The sequence below is a fragment of the Cannabis sativa genome, chromosome 2 (assembly GCF_029168945.1).
Source record: "Cannabis sativa cultivar Pink pepper isolate KNU-18-1 chromosome 2, ASM2916894v1, whole genome shotgun sequence".
In the NCBI taxonomy this organism is placed as follows: Eukaryota; Viridiplantae; Streptophyta; class Magnoliopsida; order Rosales; family Cannabaceae; genus Cannabis; species Cannabis sativa.
The window spans coordinates 74,001,799-74,021,907 of NC_083602.1; the positions used below are offsets into that span (position 1 = coordinate 74,001,799).

At 31.3% G+C, this 20,109-nt stretch overlaps 1 protein-coding gene across 6 annotated transcripts; it reads right to left on the reverse strand.

Annotated features, from left to right (window-relative positions):
• Positions 1–5,950: 5,950 nt before the first annotated feature.
• Positions 5,951–19,336, reverse strand: LOC115719285 (branched-chain-amino-acid aminotransferase-like protein 1). 6 transcript variants are annotated; one of them, XR_004012141.2, is made up of 20 exons: positions 19,065–19,325; positions 18,186–18,284; positions 17,872–17,943; positions 17,706–17,798; positions 17,443–17,580; positions 17,022–17,080; positions 16,793–16,895; positions 16,250–16,438; positions 16,049–16,149; positions 15,602–15,656; positions 15,304–15,390; positions 14,708–14,759; positions 14,235–14,320; positions 8,493–8,546; positions 8,076–8,159; positions 7,810–7,881; positions 7,504–7,584; positions 7,102–7,137; positions 6,375–6,619; positions 5,951–6,247 (listed from the first exon to the last, which is right to left on the reverse strand). XR_004012141.2 is itself a non-coding variant. In XM_030648263.2 (20 exons), exons 1-19 carry the CDS (start codon positions 19,176–19,178, stop codon positions 6,491–6,493), a joined length of 1,704 nt encoding a protein of 567 aa, XP_030504123.2. In that variant the 5' UTR covers positions 19,179–19,336; the 3' UTR covers positions 5,951–6,265; positions 6,472–6,490. The 6 variants fall into 6 exon arrangements, 3 of the variants coding, with proteins under 3 accessions (XP_030504123.2, XP_030504125.2, XP_030504124.2); XR_004012140.2 differs by having other exon boundaries at positions 5,951–6,265; XR_004012139.2 differs by having other exon boundaries at positions 5,951–6,268.
• Between the last annotated feature and the right edge of the window lie 773 nt (positions 19,337–20,109).

The window sequence follows — 20,109 nt, forward strand, 5'->3', positions numbered from 1 at the left end:
AACAAACGAAGAGGAACTGGAGAAAACTGCAAAGTGTTTAAAGGTGTTTTTCTAGGTCTGAGAATGTTTCTCTCTGGGAAATTTGAGCAAAGTTGGCAAGAAATGGGAAGTAACCGAAATGAAGGAAAGATAGTGGCTTTTATAGGCAAAGCTGCATGAGGAACAGGCGTCATCACCTACCAATCGAACGGTGGGGGAAACGCACGATTCGCATTCTTAGAAGTCAACGAACAAGATTGATTTGCAATTAAGGCGGTGGGAACGTTTGAGTATCCGTCTGACACCATTAATGCGTCGTATCAATCAATGGGCGTGAAACGAATCGACCTCTGCAAAAAGTGAATCGCTGCATTAAAGGCCATCATTAAATACACCCTCACGCATTCAAAGCTCGTGTCAGGAAACCGAGGCGTCAACCGGAAGCACTTGAGCAAGCCTTGTCTTATTTTTTCAAATAAGCAAGGCTTGGGGCGTAAATGTTGCCCCTGATTTTTCCCAATATACGTGGACCAACCGACTAAGGACACGTGGATCAAGCAATGTACAATCCAAAATATTTGCTAAGTCTTTATGTTGTAAGGTAGGTTCCAGGAGGTAGCTCTCGGAGAAAGCATACGGAACCCCATATGCTCCCGGAAGCTCGAAGTAACGTTAAGGCATCTCCGGGACGTGTCAGGTTTCTCCTGAGCAATCAAGTCGCATTTAATGCTGCATGGGAGGAAGCGTGTTGGGACTGCTACACGCAATAAAGTCTGACGGCACAACCTCCAACCAGCAGCTACAAAGTAATGATCATTTAAGTCTAGCGACGGCTACACTGTGAAGAGTCACATCAGTCAAAAGACAATAAGGACATTCCACATAAAAACCCTACAGCACCTAGGGATTTGACCATGCATTACCCATGGTATATTCATTGGGAATGCCCAACTTTATGGATACTTACAGATACATTTGTAAGGATGATTCTGGGGATCACCCCACCAAAAACACTATAAATACCCCCTCAAAGCTCATTAAATGGGATCGAGAATCTTGGGCTGCATATGAGCAAGTAGAGTAAATACTCACCAAGAACATTCTCTGTATTTATAAGAGTGAAACACTCCCCAAATGCAGTCTCTCTATTAAATACATCCATAAATAACAAAGACTCGTGGACTAAGGCTCATTAACGCCCCAACCACGTAAAAATCCTTCTCTAATTCTATAATATTTTATTAGTTGCCGAAAACCTCGGTCAACAATAAGATATTACAAAATAATATTACAAACATTAATTATATTAATCTATTTATAGTAATTAGTTTAATCATTAATGATTTATATTATTTAATGATTAAAATGTATGGTTTTATGTAATATGTTTTCAAAATGTATAATTTTTTCAAATAATTTTTTTTTGCACATTTTTTGTAAGTGAAAATTACATGAAATATGTGATTTTGTAAAAAAGTTAAAAAAAATATGGCATTATAGGTTTGCCACTCTTCTATGGTATTTTTTCACATTTAAGATTTTTTATGGTATTTAATATGCCATATTTTTGTAAACGTATTATCCAAACCCATATTAATGTTTTTGTTTCTAACTTAATTAGTTTTATTATTTTTTTAGTTTATTTTTTTTTTCTTTCTTTATAATTTGACAAAGAAATTTTTACATTTATATTTTTCTTAATTTTTTTTTCTTTTTTACTGGTTTTTACTTATTAAAGCTTTAAAAAGCTTTTTCTTTTTTTGTCTTTTTTATATATATGTTTTAGTCAATTTTGGCTCTCTTTTTTCTTTTCAATTTTTTAAGTTAGTTGCTGACCTTTTTTTTTCTTTCTTTCTCTTCTCTCTCTTTAATTTTTTTTTTTTTTCTAATTTCTCTTTGTGTCTCTCTTTTTTTTTTAATTTTTTTCTCAAACTATTTTTTTTCTCTTTGTATACATATAAATAGATATAATAAGTGTACATTTTTATATCTTATTTTTTATAGAAATTACTTATTTTTTTCATTTAAACTACTATTTATTTTTTTTTTTGTTTTTTTGTTAAAAACTAATTATTTTATTAAAAATAGCAGAAAAAAAAAAACCAATTTCATCAACATCATCATGAAAAAAAAAAAAACAATATAAAAAATCATAATTTAAAAAGAATACAAACTTTAAAAACTAATTTCATGAACATTGAAAGAAACTAATAATTTCATTAAAAGAATAAAAAAAATAGTTTCATCAATAAGATAATGAAAAAAAATTACAATCTAAAAACGATACTAACTTTAAAAACCAGTTTCATCAATATTAAAAGAAACTAATTATTTCATTAAAAGAGGCAAAAAAAAAATAGTTTCATCAATAACATAATGAAAAATACACAATGTCTAATAACTAAACTTTTACAAACGATACTAAATTTAAAAACCAGTTTTGAACATATAAATTTTATATGAATACCTAATAACCAAACTTCTAACTTCATTCTTTATTTTGGCATTTAATTTTTATTTGCTTGCTCAAAAAATAGAATTAATTTAAACATACATTATGTAGCAAATATAACAAAGAGAAACAGAAATTAAAATCAAAGAGAAAAAAAAGAAACAAAGAAAATTAAAGAGACGAAAATGCAATAAAAACCATAAAAGAATAACAAAAAAAAAACAGTGGAATGTGAGAAACCAGTTAGTAAAACAACCAAAATAAAAACAAACAAATAAAAACTAGTTTCTTGAAATAATCAAATAAAAAATTGAAACTTAAAACTCAATTATGAACAACAATAAAAAAACCATTTATGAAAACTATTTACTTTAAAAAAATCAGTTATGAAAATAATAAAATAATATGTGTGTCAGAAACTAATTATTTAATAAAATAAAAATTATTGTTCAAATATCATACAATAATAAAACTGGTTTTATACAAACTAAAAAAATACAATAATATCATAAAAATGGAGCAACCCCATTACAGAACAGTTAAAACCTGTGAAACCAGTTTTGACGCTATAAAAAATCATAACAAAATATAAATGTTAATTATAAAGTTAACTGAAACCAGTTTCATCAGACAATCAAATAAAAAAAATACACACACACAAAAATACTAATCACAAATATAATCAAAACAACACACAATGCATACCAATATTAAAAACAAAATATAAGTGTAAGTTTCGAACCTAGAAACAAAATAATAAAAAAGTAACTTAAAATAAAAAATTTGTAATAACATAATGCAACTATTTTTTTATTCTTTTAATAAAATTATTACTTTCTTTCAATGCTGATGAAACTGATTTTTAAAGTTTGTATTTTTAGATTATATTTTTTAAAATTGTTTTTTTTTTTTCAGGATGATGTTGATGAAACTAGTTTTTTTTTTCTGCTGCTTTTAATGAAATAATTAGTTTTTAATTAAAAAAAAAAACAAACAGTAGTTCAAATAAAAAAAACAAGTTTAATTTCTGTAAAAAAAAAAAATAACATCTACAGTTGAGATCATTTTTTTTATTTATTTTAGTGTTTTATTTTTTTTAAAAAAAAAACACACAAATTTAAAGTTTTTTATGGCATTCACCATGACTTTTTCTCATATTTGTAAGTTTTTTTAAAAAAATGTCATATTTAGGGTAATTAAGTTTTTATGCCATATATATCAAAACATAGCTTTATTTTCTCATATTTTATTTTTTTTTGACAATGAACTTTCATTAAAAATATTCAAAAGTTTATACATAGAGAAAAGATGAAAAATCAGCTATTCAAATTAGTTTATCATCCACCCTGAGTGCACGAACTACTAATTCATGTGTACAATAAACATGAATTAGAGATGCCTCAGGAAAACTGGATAACAAACTAGCAAAAAAAATCTAGGAAAGATCCTACTTCAAAACAAAAAAGAAGGATCTCCTAGATAATACAGTAATTGAAAATAATCAATTAGACTCAAAAGATTTATTAGGTAGCCCGATGCAAGAGACCAATCCAGTGCAACCACTAAAGCTACATAAGTTTAGCTGCTACTAATCTGTGAACCTCCCTACAAAACCAAAGAAAAAATAATAATGATTAGAACATATTATACCAATGAAAATAATAAAAATAATAATAATAATAATAATAATAATAATAATAATAATAATAATAATAATAATAATAATAATAATAATAATAATGTAATAGATAAAATAAAAAAAAAAAAAAAAAAAAGATAGAAACTTATCTCTAACTCGAATACTTGGAGAGAGATCTTGTTCAAACTTGTTAAATTTTTGTCATCTCCAAAAGATAAAATTTTACATAATAAACTAATGAACATTAACATAATATAATAATATTACCGTACAAAATAACACAACAATATATAAAAAATACTTGCAATGTTAAGACAAATAAAATAACTTATTAAAAGAAAAATTGGATAAAACTTAACAACATAAATGAAAAATTGAAAAAGAGTAATATAAAAAAAAACTAAAATAATCTAATAACTAAAAAATAAATAACAATATTTTAAAATAATAAATCAATAAAAAATAAGAAATGCTACCTAAAATAATATATTTAGGTTAATAACTACCAATAATTCTGTTTTCAAAAAAAAAAAAAAAAAAAAAAAAAAACTACCAATAATTCTGTAAAAAAATTAAAAAACTAATTAGACACGTAAAAAAAAATAACCAAGAAAATCTCCACCACTTTCAACGAACTACCCAACCAGCCATAAAAAACTGTTGCATGAGTAATCACCCCTGATCATTAGTGACAAATAAGAACCACCAAAAAATTGACGCATAGTGATTTGGTCACACAACAAAAAAAAAATATATATATATTAAAAATGAATATTTAAAAATTGTTATAATAATAATAATAATGATAAAACATAGGTTGGAAAGACATTCTTGGAACAGCACTGAAATCTCCATTCAGATCAACATACCGAAAAGTGGCGATATGGTGTTAATGGTAGGAAATCCAGAGATAGAAAAAGGAGTTTGATTGAACCCAAGATGAAAAGTGCAGTCAAGAAATATTGTAAAGGACTGACACTATTTCAAATTGTAGTATAAAAGAACCTCTGGAAAAATAAAATATACAGAACAAAGAAAAAGACAGTAAAAAAAAATAAATAAAAAATAAAAAACACATAGATAAGATGAAAATTCTATGATAAATCAAATGAGAAAAACAAAAAAGAATAATAAGGAATTGTAGAAACGTTTATGGCCAAAAAAGTAAAAATAAGAGAATACATATCTGAGAGTCGGTGTCTTGAAATCGCATGGTGGTTATGTAGATCTCATTAATCAATTATTAATGTTGCCGCTTCCAACAAGCAACATACCCAAAATCGATTAAAAAGATAACATCATCTCAAAAATTATATAAAATTTTCTTTGAAGGAAAAAGAAAAAATTGAAGAAGAAATTAAACTGCCACAGAAGAAATTTAACTGCCACAGAGAAATTTAACTGCCACCCGGTTTATAAAATAATTATTTTCTCATATTTTTGTAAATAGCCCTTTTTGTAATTATTTTATTTTTGTTGTACATTTATGAAAAAAGCTTATTTTATTTTAGTTTATTATCATTTATTTTTATATTTAAGATGATTTCTAATTATTTTTATATTTTACAAGAAAAATTAATTATTTGAATAATTATAATAAGGCTGACCAATAAAAATCTACCACATGTATATCTATCTTGGTACTTAACAAATTAAAGTAGATGGAACAGTAGAAATTACAACAGAACTATAGTTTAAAGGAATTTATTCTCAAAATTTCAGTTCAAAGATTAATTGTACCGAACATCTAAATTAATGACCAAAATTGCATGTAAAGGTTTTAATTTTGAAAATTTTGGGAACGAAGTATTCTATAACAAAGAAAAGGATGCAAAACAGATTTATCAGATTTATTTATCATTGCTTATTCAAAAAAAAAAAAAAAAAAAAAAAAAGGATTTATTTATCATTGCTAGCATTTCCCACACGTTACAGTGTAAATGACATAGATCAATTAGCTTGGATTGGCTTAAAGCTCAAAGAACAGTCTTTATTTAGTGCAAAACAATAATCTGAAACAAACACAAATGATAAAAGATTACACAATGAAGCTTCATGTATGATGGCAATGAATATCACTACACTTGCAGGTCTCTGTAGGCGTTCTCCGTAGTGGTAGATTCTAACTCCAGGCTATGAATCATTGGATTCACATCTCCACCACTGGCCCAAAAGACCTAAGATAGCAGAAAAACCTGCTAAATAAAACATATTTTTATTGGTAAAGATGGAGGATTACTTGAATAAAGATGACAATAAACTATATAACTAGCAACGAAGTTTGTTATGTTAGTGTAGAGTTACCAGTTATGAATCTCACAACTGAGGAGATAATGGAATAGGGAAACATTTCTCAGTAACTGACGAACTGATATGGTTCACGCCAGTGTAGAAATCACACCTTTTAGAAGCAGTGACTATTAAGTCTTTTGGTATGTTGGGATGGGTACTCCTGAATCTTCTGTCAGCTTTTTGTAAGCTTCTTGCAGATGTTGGGTCACAGGCCCCACTTTCCCATCTCCAATTACACGCCCATCAATCTTCACAACCTGAAAAATGTAATCCAGAAGTCTTTAAGATTTTATTTCTTATTGATAGGAAGAAATTGTTGCATGGTTTAAACAGGAGAAAAAAACTGCGTATTTTAAAGACAAATGAATCTAAGCTGTTTTCCTTTGTAGGAACCTGTCTTTGTCACTATTCAAAATCACTGAATTAAATGGTGCAAATAGAAAATCCCAACCTTATCTGATCCTGGTAATAGTGAAATGTTTTTCTTAAAGAATAGCAAATCCAATTAAGTAATACAATATGACAAGAATGTGAATCATAATTACATTTTCAAAAAAAAAGTTTGATGAATTTGAGTTCATAATGTATTGTCTACATATATTTATAAAGATACTACTTCAATTAATTAGTACATACTAATGTTGATGGTCATTTTCTTCACACTAAATATGTTTCTGCATTGTAAATTGTGGTGAGAACACTCATTTATAAATGTCTGGAATATTAATAAGGGACTTACCGGTGTGAGTTCCCCCATAGTCCCTGTAGTCCATACCTGCAGAACACAGAGGGATGAAAAGGAGCAACAATATTCTCACAAAGACAACAAATAATTTAATCTCAGCAGTCCAGCCTATATTATAAATGGGTCAGTGATTCACTCTATAATGCACTCGAAGAACCAGAGGTTAACATATTCAAGACATGTCATCCCCATCTTGTTCATGGCAACTGGCAAGAGATTTTTATGTCTTAAAAATGTTACTTTCTACTTCTGGTCATTGCTCAATTTAATACACTTGAAAGAGCAGTTAACAAGAGGGATATGTAGATACTTGAGGTAAAATGCTCGTTTGATAGAAATTATCTGTAGGTACATTTATATAATTAGTATATGTAATACGTATTGATGAATGCATACCTCATCTGCAGTATGGAACTCTGAAAGACTGATTCTGCGCTCCTCTAACACAAACTTTTCCTTCACTACAAGGTCCATAACCTACACCTCCAAGAAAATGAATGGATCATTCCAGACCAAAATTTACTTTTGCTATGTGGACTTAAAGCACCTTTATTGACATTCATAAGTGAAATATTAAAATTAGACATAGATAGCTTAATATTCTTGACCTACTCATCTCTTGTTATTAAATATTATATGAAATAAGCCTCAGTCAGTGGAGACGCTAATGCAATCTGCAGATGGAAAGTTAAAACAGCTTACAGTAGCACGGGTAATGCCAGGAAGACAGTAATCAGCATGAGGTGTCGAAACACGGGCTTTCTTCACTAAAAACTGCACACCAAAACAATTGGATTGTCAGAAATTAATGACCAAACTTTTCGCATTACAATTATATACATTTGATATTCATAATCATAATCATAACTATCCACAGTGGGAATGCTTTCCACAATTTAACAAATGTTGTCTGGAAAGTACTAAAACAAACACTCAGATATTTATTATTACTTAAGCATAAACCTTACAATATTTGTAGCATTTGTTTCAGACACGAAACCTTCATAATCAAGCATGATTGCATCACCAGCATTTCCATTATTTCCTTCTATCTGCACCATCCAATAAACATGTTCAAATTAAAACAAGAATAAATCCATGAGCACCAACACATTAGTGGCATAGAAGAATGCAAATCTACCAGGCTGTTACAGTGTCACTGATTTTACCAAATCATGTTCTGCACATTCTTGCACTGAAAATCTCACCTTATATTCTACCCTAGAACTTTCTAGTTCATTATATTACACAGTTATGAACCCAACATTCAATTTCAGCAAATTTAGGAGCAGTCAACAGTATATGTATCAAAAGAATGATCAGTCATTACACAACAACACATTATCACATTCTATGGATTTGTATCATAGAGAATAAGAAATTACCTTTGCTAGAATATTATTAAGAAGGTTGTTGTGATGAATCTTTGAGTCCAAATTCTGTTAAAAGACAATGTAAAAACTGAGCCAGCAGAACAGAATAATTTATTAATCTCTTGCAATTATGAAAAAAAAATATTGTGCAATATATTAGCGACTGAACTTTATACCATTGTAAGAGAAAATTTTACTGCAGAGAATTAATGTAAGCCACCAAAAGGAGAATAATTGATAATGTCTCTAGGTATTGTTCAATAAAAACTTATTAATTTAATATTTTAACACTTTATTTCCTTTAGAAAATGGTTAATGAATTGACTATATTATTCATGTAATTAGCTTATATTTATACAACTTAAGAAAAACTAAAATAGAAAAGTACCAAAGCAAATAGGAAAAAAAATAATTACAATTGACCCTATTTTTTAGCTAATTTACAGCTAATATTCTAACTCCCCTTCAAGCTGGAGAATAAAAGTTAATCATGCCCACTTTGTTACAAAGATAATCAACCCGCACCCCATTCAAAGCCTTTGTAAAATTGTTTCCTAATTGTTCTCCAGTTTTCACATATCCTGTAGAGATAAGCCTTATTGAATTTTCTCACAAACAAAATGACAATCAACTTCAATGTGCTTAGGGCCCGTTTGGCACAACCTAAAAGCTGCTTTTTGAAAAAGTTGTGATAAAAATGTGTTTGGTAAACAGTTAAAAAACAGCTTTTTGAAGAATTTTTAGAGAAGCTACAGCTAGAAGCTAAAGCTGCTCCAACCCAACTTTTAGAAAAAGCTGTTTTATTTAAAAAACTATAATAATTTTTTTTGTACTAAAACCATATTTACTTATTTATTACATATTAAAAAAAATAATTAAAATAAACTATTTATAATAAAATAAATAATTGTTTTTGAAGAAAAAAAATAATTATTAAATCTCTTATTTTTTTAAAAAAAATAATTTATATTTTATTTTATTATTAACAAACAACATCAACCTAGAATTTTTCTTATACAGTTTCTAATTTTTTTTAAATTTGATCAAACATAATAAAAAATATTATAAATTATTTTTATCAAATGCATATAAATTTATATTTGAAAAAAAAATAAAAAAATGTAAAAAAAAATATAATATTATACAAAATAAGTTTTATATATTTATTATTATAATAAACTAGATTATAACATTATCATTATGATAGATCTTAACAACTCACAGTACTTTGAAATTTATAATTTACCAAACACTCAGCTCAGCTTTTTTTCACAGTTTTAGAACAGCTGCTTTTTTCACAGCACAACTACAGCTGCTTTTTTCCCACAGCACAGCTGTGCCAAACTGGCCCTTAGTACGCTTATGGAACACAGGATTTGAGGCAATATGAAGAGCAACTTGTTTATCACACCACAATTTTGCTAGTACTACAATCCTACTTCAGTCAAAAGTTGATCTATCGACATTATCTCACACACAGATTGTCTCATAGCCCTACATTCTGATTCTGCACTGTATCTGGACACATCATTTTGCTTCTTACTCTTCTAAGATGCCAAATTACCCTCAACAATGACAAAATAACCTGAAGTGGATCTTCTATTTACCTTGGAACCAGTCCAATCTGCATCTAAGAAACACACTCAATTTGGGTGTGCCCGTGATCCCTGTAAACAATACCTCGTCTGGGTGCTCCTTTCGAGTAACACAAAATATGTTCTAATGTTGCCCAATGATAAATCGTTGGAGATGACATAAACTGAGTGACAACACTAACTGAGACTGCAATACTTGGAGGAATCTACAATACTTCTCAGGGACTTCAAATAGTTCTCCATCACTCGTTAGGTGCATAGTAGGACTCATTGGAGTACTACAAGATTTTGCTCCCAATCTTCCTGTCTAAGTTAACAAATCAAGTACATACTTTCTTCGATATAGAAAAATACCTTTTTTACTCCGAGTGACTTCAACTCTCAAAAAAATACTTGAGCACCCCAAATTCTTCGTGTTAAATTGGGTAAGAAGGAATGATTTAAGGGATGAGATGCCTCTAGTATCATCTCCAGTAATAACAATATCATCCACATACACAATTAACAAAATAATACCAGTAGTTGATCATTTATAAAACACAGAATGGTCGGACTTACTTTCCAACATACCAAATTTCTCAATAGCCTAACTAAATTTACCAAACCAAACTCGAGGACTTTGTTTCAAACCATGTAAAGATTTGCGAAGACGACAAACTCGCCCTGACTCCCCTTGAACAACAAACCCAGGAGATTGCTCCACATACACCTCTTACTGAAGATCTCCATGAAGAAAACATTTTTAATATCAAGTTTATATAAAGGTCAATGATGAGTAGCTGCAATGGAAATAAAAAGTCGAACATATGTCAATTTAGCAACAGTAGAAAAAGTATCACAATAGTCGACTCTATAAGTTTGAGCATAACCCTTGGCAACAAGACAAACCTTTAATCGAGCAACTGTTCCATCTAGATTAATACCCATTTGCACCCTATGACCCGTTTTCTTGAAGGTAAAACAACCAAGTCTCAAGTGCCATTCGCATCTAAAACATCCATCTCTTCTATCATGGCAGCAAGCCAACTAGGATGAGATAGAGCTTCACGAATAGGTTTACGTATCGAAATAGAATCAAGAGAATTAATGAAGGAGCAAGAAGATGAGCACAAATGATTATAGAAACAAAAGAAGAAATAGGATAGGTACATTTGCGTTTGCCTTTATGTAATGCAATGGGAAGATCATCCCTGGGGTCCGGATGTGATGACGAAGAAGCAAGTGCAAGACATGAAACAAGTTGTAGAGGAGACAGAGGGGGTGGACACCTGAAATACACTTTAATAGGAGGCGGAAAAGGTGGAGGAGGTGTAGGCATGTCAAGAGCTGTGACCAAGACAGATGGAGGAATAAGAGACTCGTCAAAACATATGTCAAGTGTAGAACATGTGATAGAATATACCAACAAATCATCATCCTCCCCCTGATGAGTAAATTTAGGTGAAGACAAAAAATAAATTGTAATTTACACAAAAGTAACATCGATAAAAACAAGATATTTGTTAAGATCGGGGCAATAACACCTATATCATTTATGAAGACAAGAATAACAAAGGAATACACACTTCAATAACTTTGGATCTAATTTGGTTATATGTGGACGAACATCACGACAAAGCAAGTGCTGCCAAAAATTCTTGGCTCAATAGGAAGATTAAGAGCTTATTGGGAAAAAGAATTTTGTAAGGGATCCCACCTTGAAAACAACAGATCACATGCGGTTATTTAAAAGATATGCAACGAAAACAGCATCGAGCCAAAACGGTCTAGGAACAAGCATTTCAAATAAGACAGCTCGAGTTTTTTCAAGGAGATGTCTATTTTTCCGTTCTGCTACACCATTTTCAGATGGAGTATCATGCCATTTTGAACCATATAAGATTGAAATAAACTTGATTGTACTCTTTGGCATTATCACTTCTCACTGTACGAAAAAACACATTAAATTGATTTTGAATTTCAGCATAAAAGGCACAAAAAATAGAGAGCAATTCAGAACGGTTCTTCATCAAAAACAACAAAGTGACACGAGAATAACCATCCACAAAAGTAACAAAATAACGAAAATCAAGTTTAGACAAGGTAGGAGAAGGACCCCAAACATCAGAATGAACTAATTCAAAAGGAGCACTGGCACGTTTATTGACTGTAGGACTTGAACTGAGGCGGTGATATTTAGCAAACTGACATGATTCACAATCTAACGAAGACAACTTACTATATTGTGAGCAAAACATTTTAAGCTGAGGAAGAGGGTGACCCAAACTACAATGTGCCTCGAAGGGAGATTGTACACCAGAACAAGCAACTGATTTAGGTATTGGTGTATCAAGAATGTAGAGACCTCTAGATTCATGTCCTTTACCAATAATTTGTTTCGTCATAAGATCCGGAAATAAGTAATAATCATGTGCAAAAGAGATACAACAACTAAGATCACAAGAAAGTTGGCTGACAGAGATCAAATTAAAAGAAAAATTAGGTAAATGTAAGACGGACAACAAAGGAAGCATTGGTGTAGGAGTAATTTTACCAGACCCAAGAACACAAGATGGTGACCCATCGACTAAGGTAACAGTAGAAACTGAAGCATGAGGTTAAAAATCAGAAAAGAAGCTAGAATCACCTGTCAAATGGTTTGTAGCACTAGAATCAATAACCCATTTGGAAGACAAGGAAAGAAGACACGAATTTGGTTTACCTAAATCAGCAATGGTAGTGATAGAAGAGGATGAATACTTAAGAGACTCTTGATACTGTAAGAATTTGGCATATTCATCTGCAGAAACAAGAATTGGTCTTCCAGAAGCCATTACAAATATTATGTTCGTCCCACCAAACTAACTGAAACAACAAACCAACCAACAAATTTGATAAAGGAGCAAACAAATTGAGACAACAAGTAGAGAACAAAATGAGATAATGAGCCAACAATCAAAATCCAATAGGAGAACAAAAAGATGAAGAGGCAAACAAAAGGATCAGAAGCCCAAAACTAGGAGAACTAAAACTTGCCCAAAATACATGAGCACCGAACGACCCAAAACCAGAAGTGAAAGACCAGCTCAAAACTGACCACCAGAGACAAATTGCCATCGAAATCGCCGCTACACAGCGCCTCCACGTGTCAGCACGTGGGATTGTCGCAAAAACTTCAGGCGGTGCATGTGGCTCACGCGCACGAATTCCACCACCAAACTCCGGGGTTCTGCAGATAATCCGATGGTGCCGACAGTGAAAGTTCACGTGCTCTCTAAATATGTTTTTTGAGAAATGAGCCTTAAGGAAGATGAAGAACAAACCCTAATTGCAAATCTCAATTTTGTGAAAAACCATAATTTCGAGTTTTGAATTTTGCTCTGATAACATGTAGAAAATGGTTAATGAATTGTCTATATTATTCATATAATTAGCATGTGTTTATACAACCTAAGAGAAACTAAAATAGGAAAGTACCAGAGAAAATAGGAAAAGAAAATAATTACAACTGACCTTATTTTCTAGCTAATTTACAGCTAATATTCTAACATTTCCTAACTTCTGTATTTAATCTGACATCCACTACTGACTATTGGACTGCTTTTGAAGTTCTATGATCAATTTTTCCTCATAACTTTAATAGTCACCAGCTTGGTATTATCAATTCAATTCCTAGCATCTAAATTTGTTGTTCCACCCCACCAAAATCAAAGAAAGAAAACCCACAAATGCAGAGACGAATAATTTTCTGGTCAGGCATTAAATAAAACAGAGGAGTAGAACAGAGACATTCCAACATTTTAGAAATATGATTCTGGAGTCACCAGATCTCCCATTTGCACACTTACCCACTTATTTATATCAGACGTAGATGCTTATTCCGCTGGTATTAAATTATGCATTATTGTCACAGTCTGAAGCCTAAAACTTTCTCTTGAAGGCTCCCAAACAATAAGATGGTATGAGAAAAAAAAAACTTTCTACACCAACAGCTCTAAGCAGACCTTGCAACTATGTTATGCTCTAACAGTAGAAATTAGTTTCGTGAATTTGAACCCCCACCACTAAAACACTCACCACTCAACCAATCACTTAGCATCAAGTGGCATGTAATTTTTTTCTTTCTTATTTACTGAAAAACAAAGCTACGTCAAATAGGAAGCAGAAAGTAGCATCTTACATTTGGTGAATTACGACGAGTAGAAGCTGTGACCAGAGTTATACCATGTGTATTATCATAGACAGGGGGTTTCCATTCAGGAAGTACTGCAAGTTTAATAAAAAAAAAAAAAGCACTAAGCACAGAAAATGATGTATCACAATTACAAACAGCTTCTCTTTTGTATTTGCACAATCCATTAACAATGGAACGAACTCCAATAAAGAGCATTTGAAAAATATTAGTTTGTGAAGCATTGAAACAAACTTCCTTTAATTGGTGACCGTACCAAATGTCAGAAGGAGAAGGGAGCAAATAGGAAAATTTTGAGACAGAGAAGAACGATTTCTCATAGTCAGCTGAACAGTTATAACCCATTTTGAAGGGAAATACTGATGGAAGTATAATCAGAAGTCTAATACACGTGTATATGGAAATTACTAAAAGGTTAACTATTAACTATTAAGTGACACAAAAATAAAATATCGACTTACCTATAAGGTTGCAACCATAGAGATTGAATGCTGGACTCATGCCAGAAGTAACCTGAAAAAGACATAAATATCATCATTAAAGACATATGTAGACTGAGTGAGTCCTAAAGAAACATAAGCTAGACAAGATTTTTAGATCAGTTAAAAATGATGCCTTTGTGCCACTCAGAGGTGTAAAACGAGTCAAGGATCAAGTGAATGTACTCATCCTATGACCATCCATAGGTAAAGCAGAGAAATGAATAAGGAAGCAATTTCAGAGTGGGAGTTCTTTACTTACCACTCCCATTTAATTTCATGGTCAAAAGATATCTAACTTAAGTGTATAAAACTCTACAGGTTTAATGCTGACAACCCTCTTAATGCACCTGATAAACCTTCCAAGAAGTGGAACTATTGTAGTAGTTTTACTTAGTGAATTCAAAAAAAATGACAGCAATGAATGATGACAGCAACAACGATGATAAGAATTATTATTAATTAGTATGTTGATAATCATAGTAAGAGAATGATATTCAAATGGTAAATCTGGCTTATCAACTCATGTGCATACAGAGCTGGAGAAATATAAAAGGGGTGGGAATTTCTCAGCATACCTTCTTGCCACGCGTTAGACTTAGCCTGATGTGTGTATTATCAAACATACCATTCCGAATAAGAGTTCTGAAGATGGCTTCTTTGACCTGCAATTATACATTCATACTCTACTGGGACAACTCCTCTCAAACTTAAGGAAAAAAATAAATGAAGCGAAATTCCTTTTTATTAAGCCCAAACATGAAGCATATTTATATGTTATCTATGAATTAAATATATATATATGCTTGAGTTGTGCAAACTATAGGAAGCATACGTCTTTTATCCAAGCCATATATCAATTCTAGTCATTCTTACCTCTTCACGACTAGGCACATTCTCGAAAGCTAAAGCCTTTGCCGAGTCAAACAACCTGTTGAATGTAAACTTAAATCAATTTTCATGAGACGTTTATAATGAAATGGTATAGATTGAATCATCATTAAATTATACAAAAATATCTACACGTGCTTAATAAGAAAGAAATTCATGTTTGTTACATATAAGTATCACAGTGCTCTGCTGAAATGCCCTGGGAACATTCTTCAATTTTAGCAGTGAACTCTCATGAAATTCACAATTCTAATTGATTAGAACATAAATTACAGTAGTAAAATGGACCAAATTGTTTAGTTTCCCTTTACTAACGATTATTTGATTTCATACTTATTGCATACTGCAATTCTGACCCAAGATACAGCCGAACTAATGTTAAATATACATTTTATACATGCATTTGTATCAAAGCCAATTTTCTTCGCTGACCTATCTAAATGCTCTTCAAGCTTAAATATCTTTCCATCGTAAACTCGGAGTCCCTCCCAAGCTGAATCACCTCCTTGGACAACAGAGTCGAACACAGAAACCTTGTATTGGTGACGAAATGGATAAGTCTCTAGACATTAGCACATAATAGATCTTTTAACTATTCAACAGTTGGTTACAACACGACTCATCTTAAGGTACCTTCGCACTTTCTCGTGGTAGAATCTCATCACCAACCCATGCAAATAGCTTTGCATTTTCAGGATTAGGAAGATCAGGAGGAGGCAAGGGGGACTTTAGCAAATGTGATGTGTGCTTCGAATGACGCCGAAGCCAATTGTACAGAGGTAGAGTTTGCTCCAATACATCATACAGAGACAGGGGAAAAGGCTGAGAAATAAGAATATAGAATAAGCTCAGTCAAAGGCACCATTCTTCCTAAACACTTAAGTTGCTATTCAAAACCCTGATAAGCACCACAAAAAAGATGCATTAAACCACTAAAGATCTAAGCAGGTATAAACAATTGATTTACAAGAAAGAAAATGTCGAACTGCATTAACGAAAACATGGAAATTACAAATTAACATCAAAAGAAAATATTGCTTTGATTTTATAAGCACATGGAAGTAATTTAAAATGACAAAAATAAGAAAAATATAACATTATTAATACTTCAATAGATAATGACAATTTGTATTTCAACATGTTTGAACCATTGGCTAAGAAACACAAACAGCATACCACAGGATACTTCCTAACTCGTTCAAATCCAGTTGATTTATGTACACTTTTGTACCACCACGGAGCCCAAATGCCATCTACTGGTTTTGGGCCAGCTTCCCATCTGAAAAAAAAAATTAAATTGATATTTATTTCATGGACAAGCTACTGAGTGCAGAACACAGTTGTTCTATAAAGTAGAAACAGCAAATTTATGTTATATATTAAGCGGAAAATTTACAGAACATACTTAAGCATTGAGGCTTGAAAAGGAATATCCAATTCTTCACAAAGACCACGTAATGTAACCTACATAAAAACAAGATTGGTGTAACAAAAATATTAGACAATACCTGAGAAAATCACCGAGCTCAAAATATTCAGTTAAAGTTTTCTTAGAAAAAACAGAACCCGGTGAGCCTTGCAACTTCTAAGTTCAAGAGTGTAATATTGTTTTCTTTATGTATGGCTGAAAGTTAAAATTACTTAGATCCAAGAGAACTATATCGCTAGAAAAACACATTCTTTTATCATTGTTGCAATATTTGTTAATAGATATCTATATGACAAAGCATCTTGAAAACAGATAAGTTCATAAGCTATCTATCTGCCATATTGCTATGCTTTCTGCACGGAATTTTCGAGATAGAATAATTTAGGTAGCTTAAAACCTCAGGATTCGCTTCAAGCTCAGCTGCATCAATGATTGGTGGAGGCCTTCCCAACGCTGAAAGCTCACCGTATATACTGATCAGGCTTCCAAAACCTAACTCGTTAAATGATGGTGGCACAACCTTGTCAAAGGATGGCTGAAAAAGCATCAGATTAAGCAATCAGTAAACCACAGTAAGTGAGGATTAAAAAAATGAGTAGACATTAACAGTAAAATATCAATTGAAAAAAAAAAAAAACAACAGAAAACCTAAAAGCTCACCAAAATATCAAGTGGATTGCGTATCAGTATGAAGTGCTTTCCTTTCTTTATTAAATCACTTGATAAACCAGACACCAAATGCTTTGCTATTTGCTGCAGAAAATTTAAACATTAGATAAGCAGCTTCAGGTTTTCATCTAAATACTTAAAACCTATATTTCCTTACCTTACAGTACCTGTACTTCTTTTTTCCAGGACTAAAAAGGATATCATCTATAACTTTATTTCCATCAGATTCCTGTTGGGGTGAAAAATAAAAAGCAATAAGTTATGAACTTATGTCTAATGAAAAATGAAGCTAGAATAACAGATGAAGCAAGCTGCAAGTCTAAATGGGAGGGGGGCTTGTAGAGCAAATTTTAACATAAGGTATTATGATGGAAACACAAAGAGATATCATATAATTGAGACAGAATTAGATAGCCTAATAATATGTTGTTATGATGAGAAACAAAAAGAGATGGAGAGTTAGCTGCATACCATTGTTGATAGTAGTTCCTCTCTGTAGGGCCTATCATAGCCTGTGACCCGAATAAAATTTGCATACAGGGGTTCATCAAGCACTTCTGTATCATCTCTCTGAGTAAATCCAAAACAAAACAACGGTAGCGTACATTATCTTATAATCACTAAGTTTTCAACAATAATAAAGGAATATCAAGATATCATGTCGGAAGTAAGGTAAACTAGAAAAAACCCACTGGTAAAAGAAATTGTTTCTATGGTAAATTAAAAAGCTTGACTAGCGATTTACATCGTGATTGGCATTCAAGAACTACTGGAAGAGTACTACTGCTATAAGCATCATAATAAATTAATCTATACAACTCATTAGTATCACAAAATAAAAAACATTACTTTAGAGCAATAAATGATACTTCAATTAGAAATACAAACTTTGATAATGGTTCGCAAATTATATCAAATCCCAATTTCACAACTATCAATCTATTCTCTAATTCTAATGAGAGAGAGAGAGACACACACACACACACAAAGACTCCTGTTAAAAGAACAGCATTGATTAAATCCAAATTCGAAGGCAGGTGTGTACTACTTTAAATTCAAGCATTCACCACTATACTTGGTTTGGTACAGAATCGAATCAACACTAGTGTAGTGTAGATCATTTCTGTTATCTCTACGTTCTGACATCAATACATACAATCGTGCCCCAACCTCGTAGATTTCACCCAGAAATTGAAATCTTACCAGGAAGACAGTAAAAACAAAATTCCTACTTTGGTTACTCAAATTATTTTTCAAAAAAACAAAAACCATCTGCACAAAATGATAAAGTTGTTTTTCCGAACAATGGGAATCCAAAAGGAGATTAAAATGAAAGAATGGAAGGTGAACCTGGTTGAAAGAGTACATAAGGCTGGTACTGAGAGATCTTGGAGGAGACCATGCATGAATGACCTCAACCTCAACCTCCTCCACTTCTTCTTCTTGCTTTCTTTGCTCAGCCATTCTTAATCAACAATTCACACTGTTCACTTGAATCACTTCCGAGTTTGGCATTTACTAAGTGCCAGTTCTCTCTCTCTCTCTTTAATGATATGATTCCTTTTAGAAAGTAATAACTATTGTAATAATTTACTATGAACTTTTTGTGTAAGCCATTAAAAATTATGGATGATTCTACAATGCACCCCCTTAAAAGAGATGTACTGATGCACCCTTAACTTGTTTCGGTATCTAGAAAAATTTTTTAGTCTAATTTTTTTTCATATTCATGTACATTATAGCTATTTAAGATATCCTACAAAATTTTGAAAAATTCGGAATAATTTACAATATAGAAAACAATGTTCAAACAGTCTATTTTACACGCGTATAAAATAAAATAGTCACGCGTGCAACATACTGTTTGAACATAATTTTCGGCGTGTTAAACTTTTCCGAATTTCTTAAAATTTTACAGGATGTCTTAAATAACTATAACATACATGACCATGAGAAAAAATTTGACTAAAAAATTATTTCAGATGCTAAAACAGATAGAGGTACATCAATATATCCATTTTAAGGGGGTGCATTGTAGAATTTTCCAAAAATTATTATTTTGGATTTGTCAAAAGTTATTAATTGAAAATTATTATTTTGGATTTGTCAAACACAACACAACTGCACTTCGTTCCCATTTCGAAGAATCAATACTCCGATTTTTTATTTTTTTTTTTTTTTTTTGAGATTGTCTGACCAATGACATTATGGCAACTGTGGTACTTATAAAAGTAGGGCAGAATTTTGAGATCATGCTGAAAAATAAAAAAGAATAAATAATATGTGGCAACATCACACGTTATTACATTACAAATTTATTTAGGCTTGATTGGCCGTGGAATCAAAAACTTAATTTTAGAAAGAAAAAATTACACAAAAGTTCTTAAAAAGTTTA

Bases quoted from the DNA above. Each gene is read 5' to 3' on its own strand.
- LOC115719285 (XM_030648263.2), bottom strand. From the start codon at position 19,178: ATGGCTGAGCAAAGAAAGCAAGAAGAAGAAGTGGAGGAGGTTGAGGTT. The intron at 14,321-14,707 runs GTAAGTCGATAT...TTAAACTTGCAG, and splicing joins CTATGGTTGCAACCTTATAG to TACTTCCTGAATGGAAACCC. The intron at 6,620-7,101 runs GTAAGTCCCTTA...TACATTTTTCAG, and splicing joins CTATGGGGGAACTCACACCG to GTTGTGAAGATTGATGGGCG.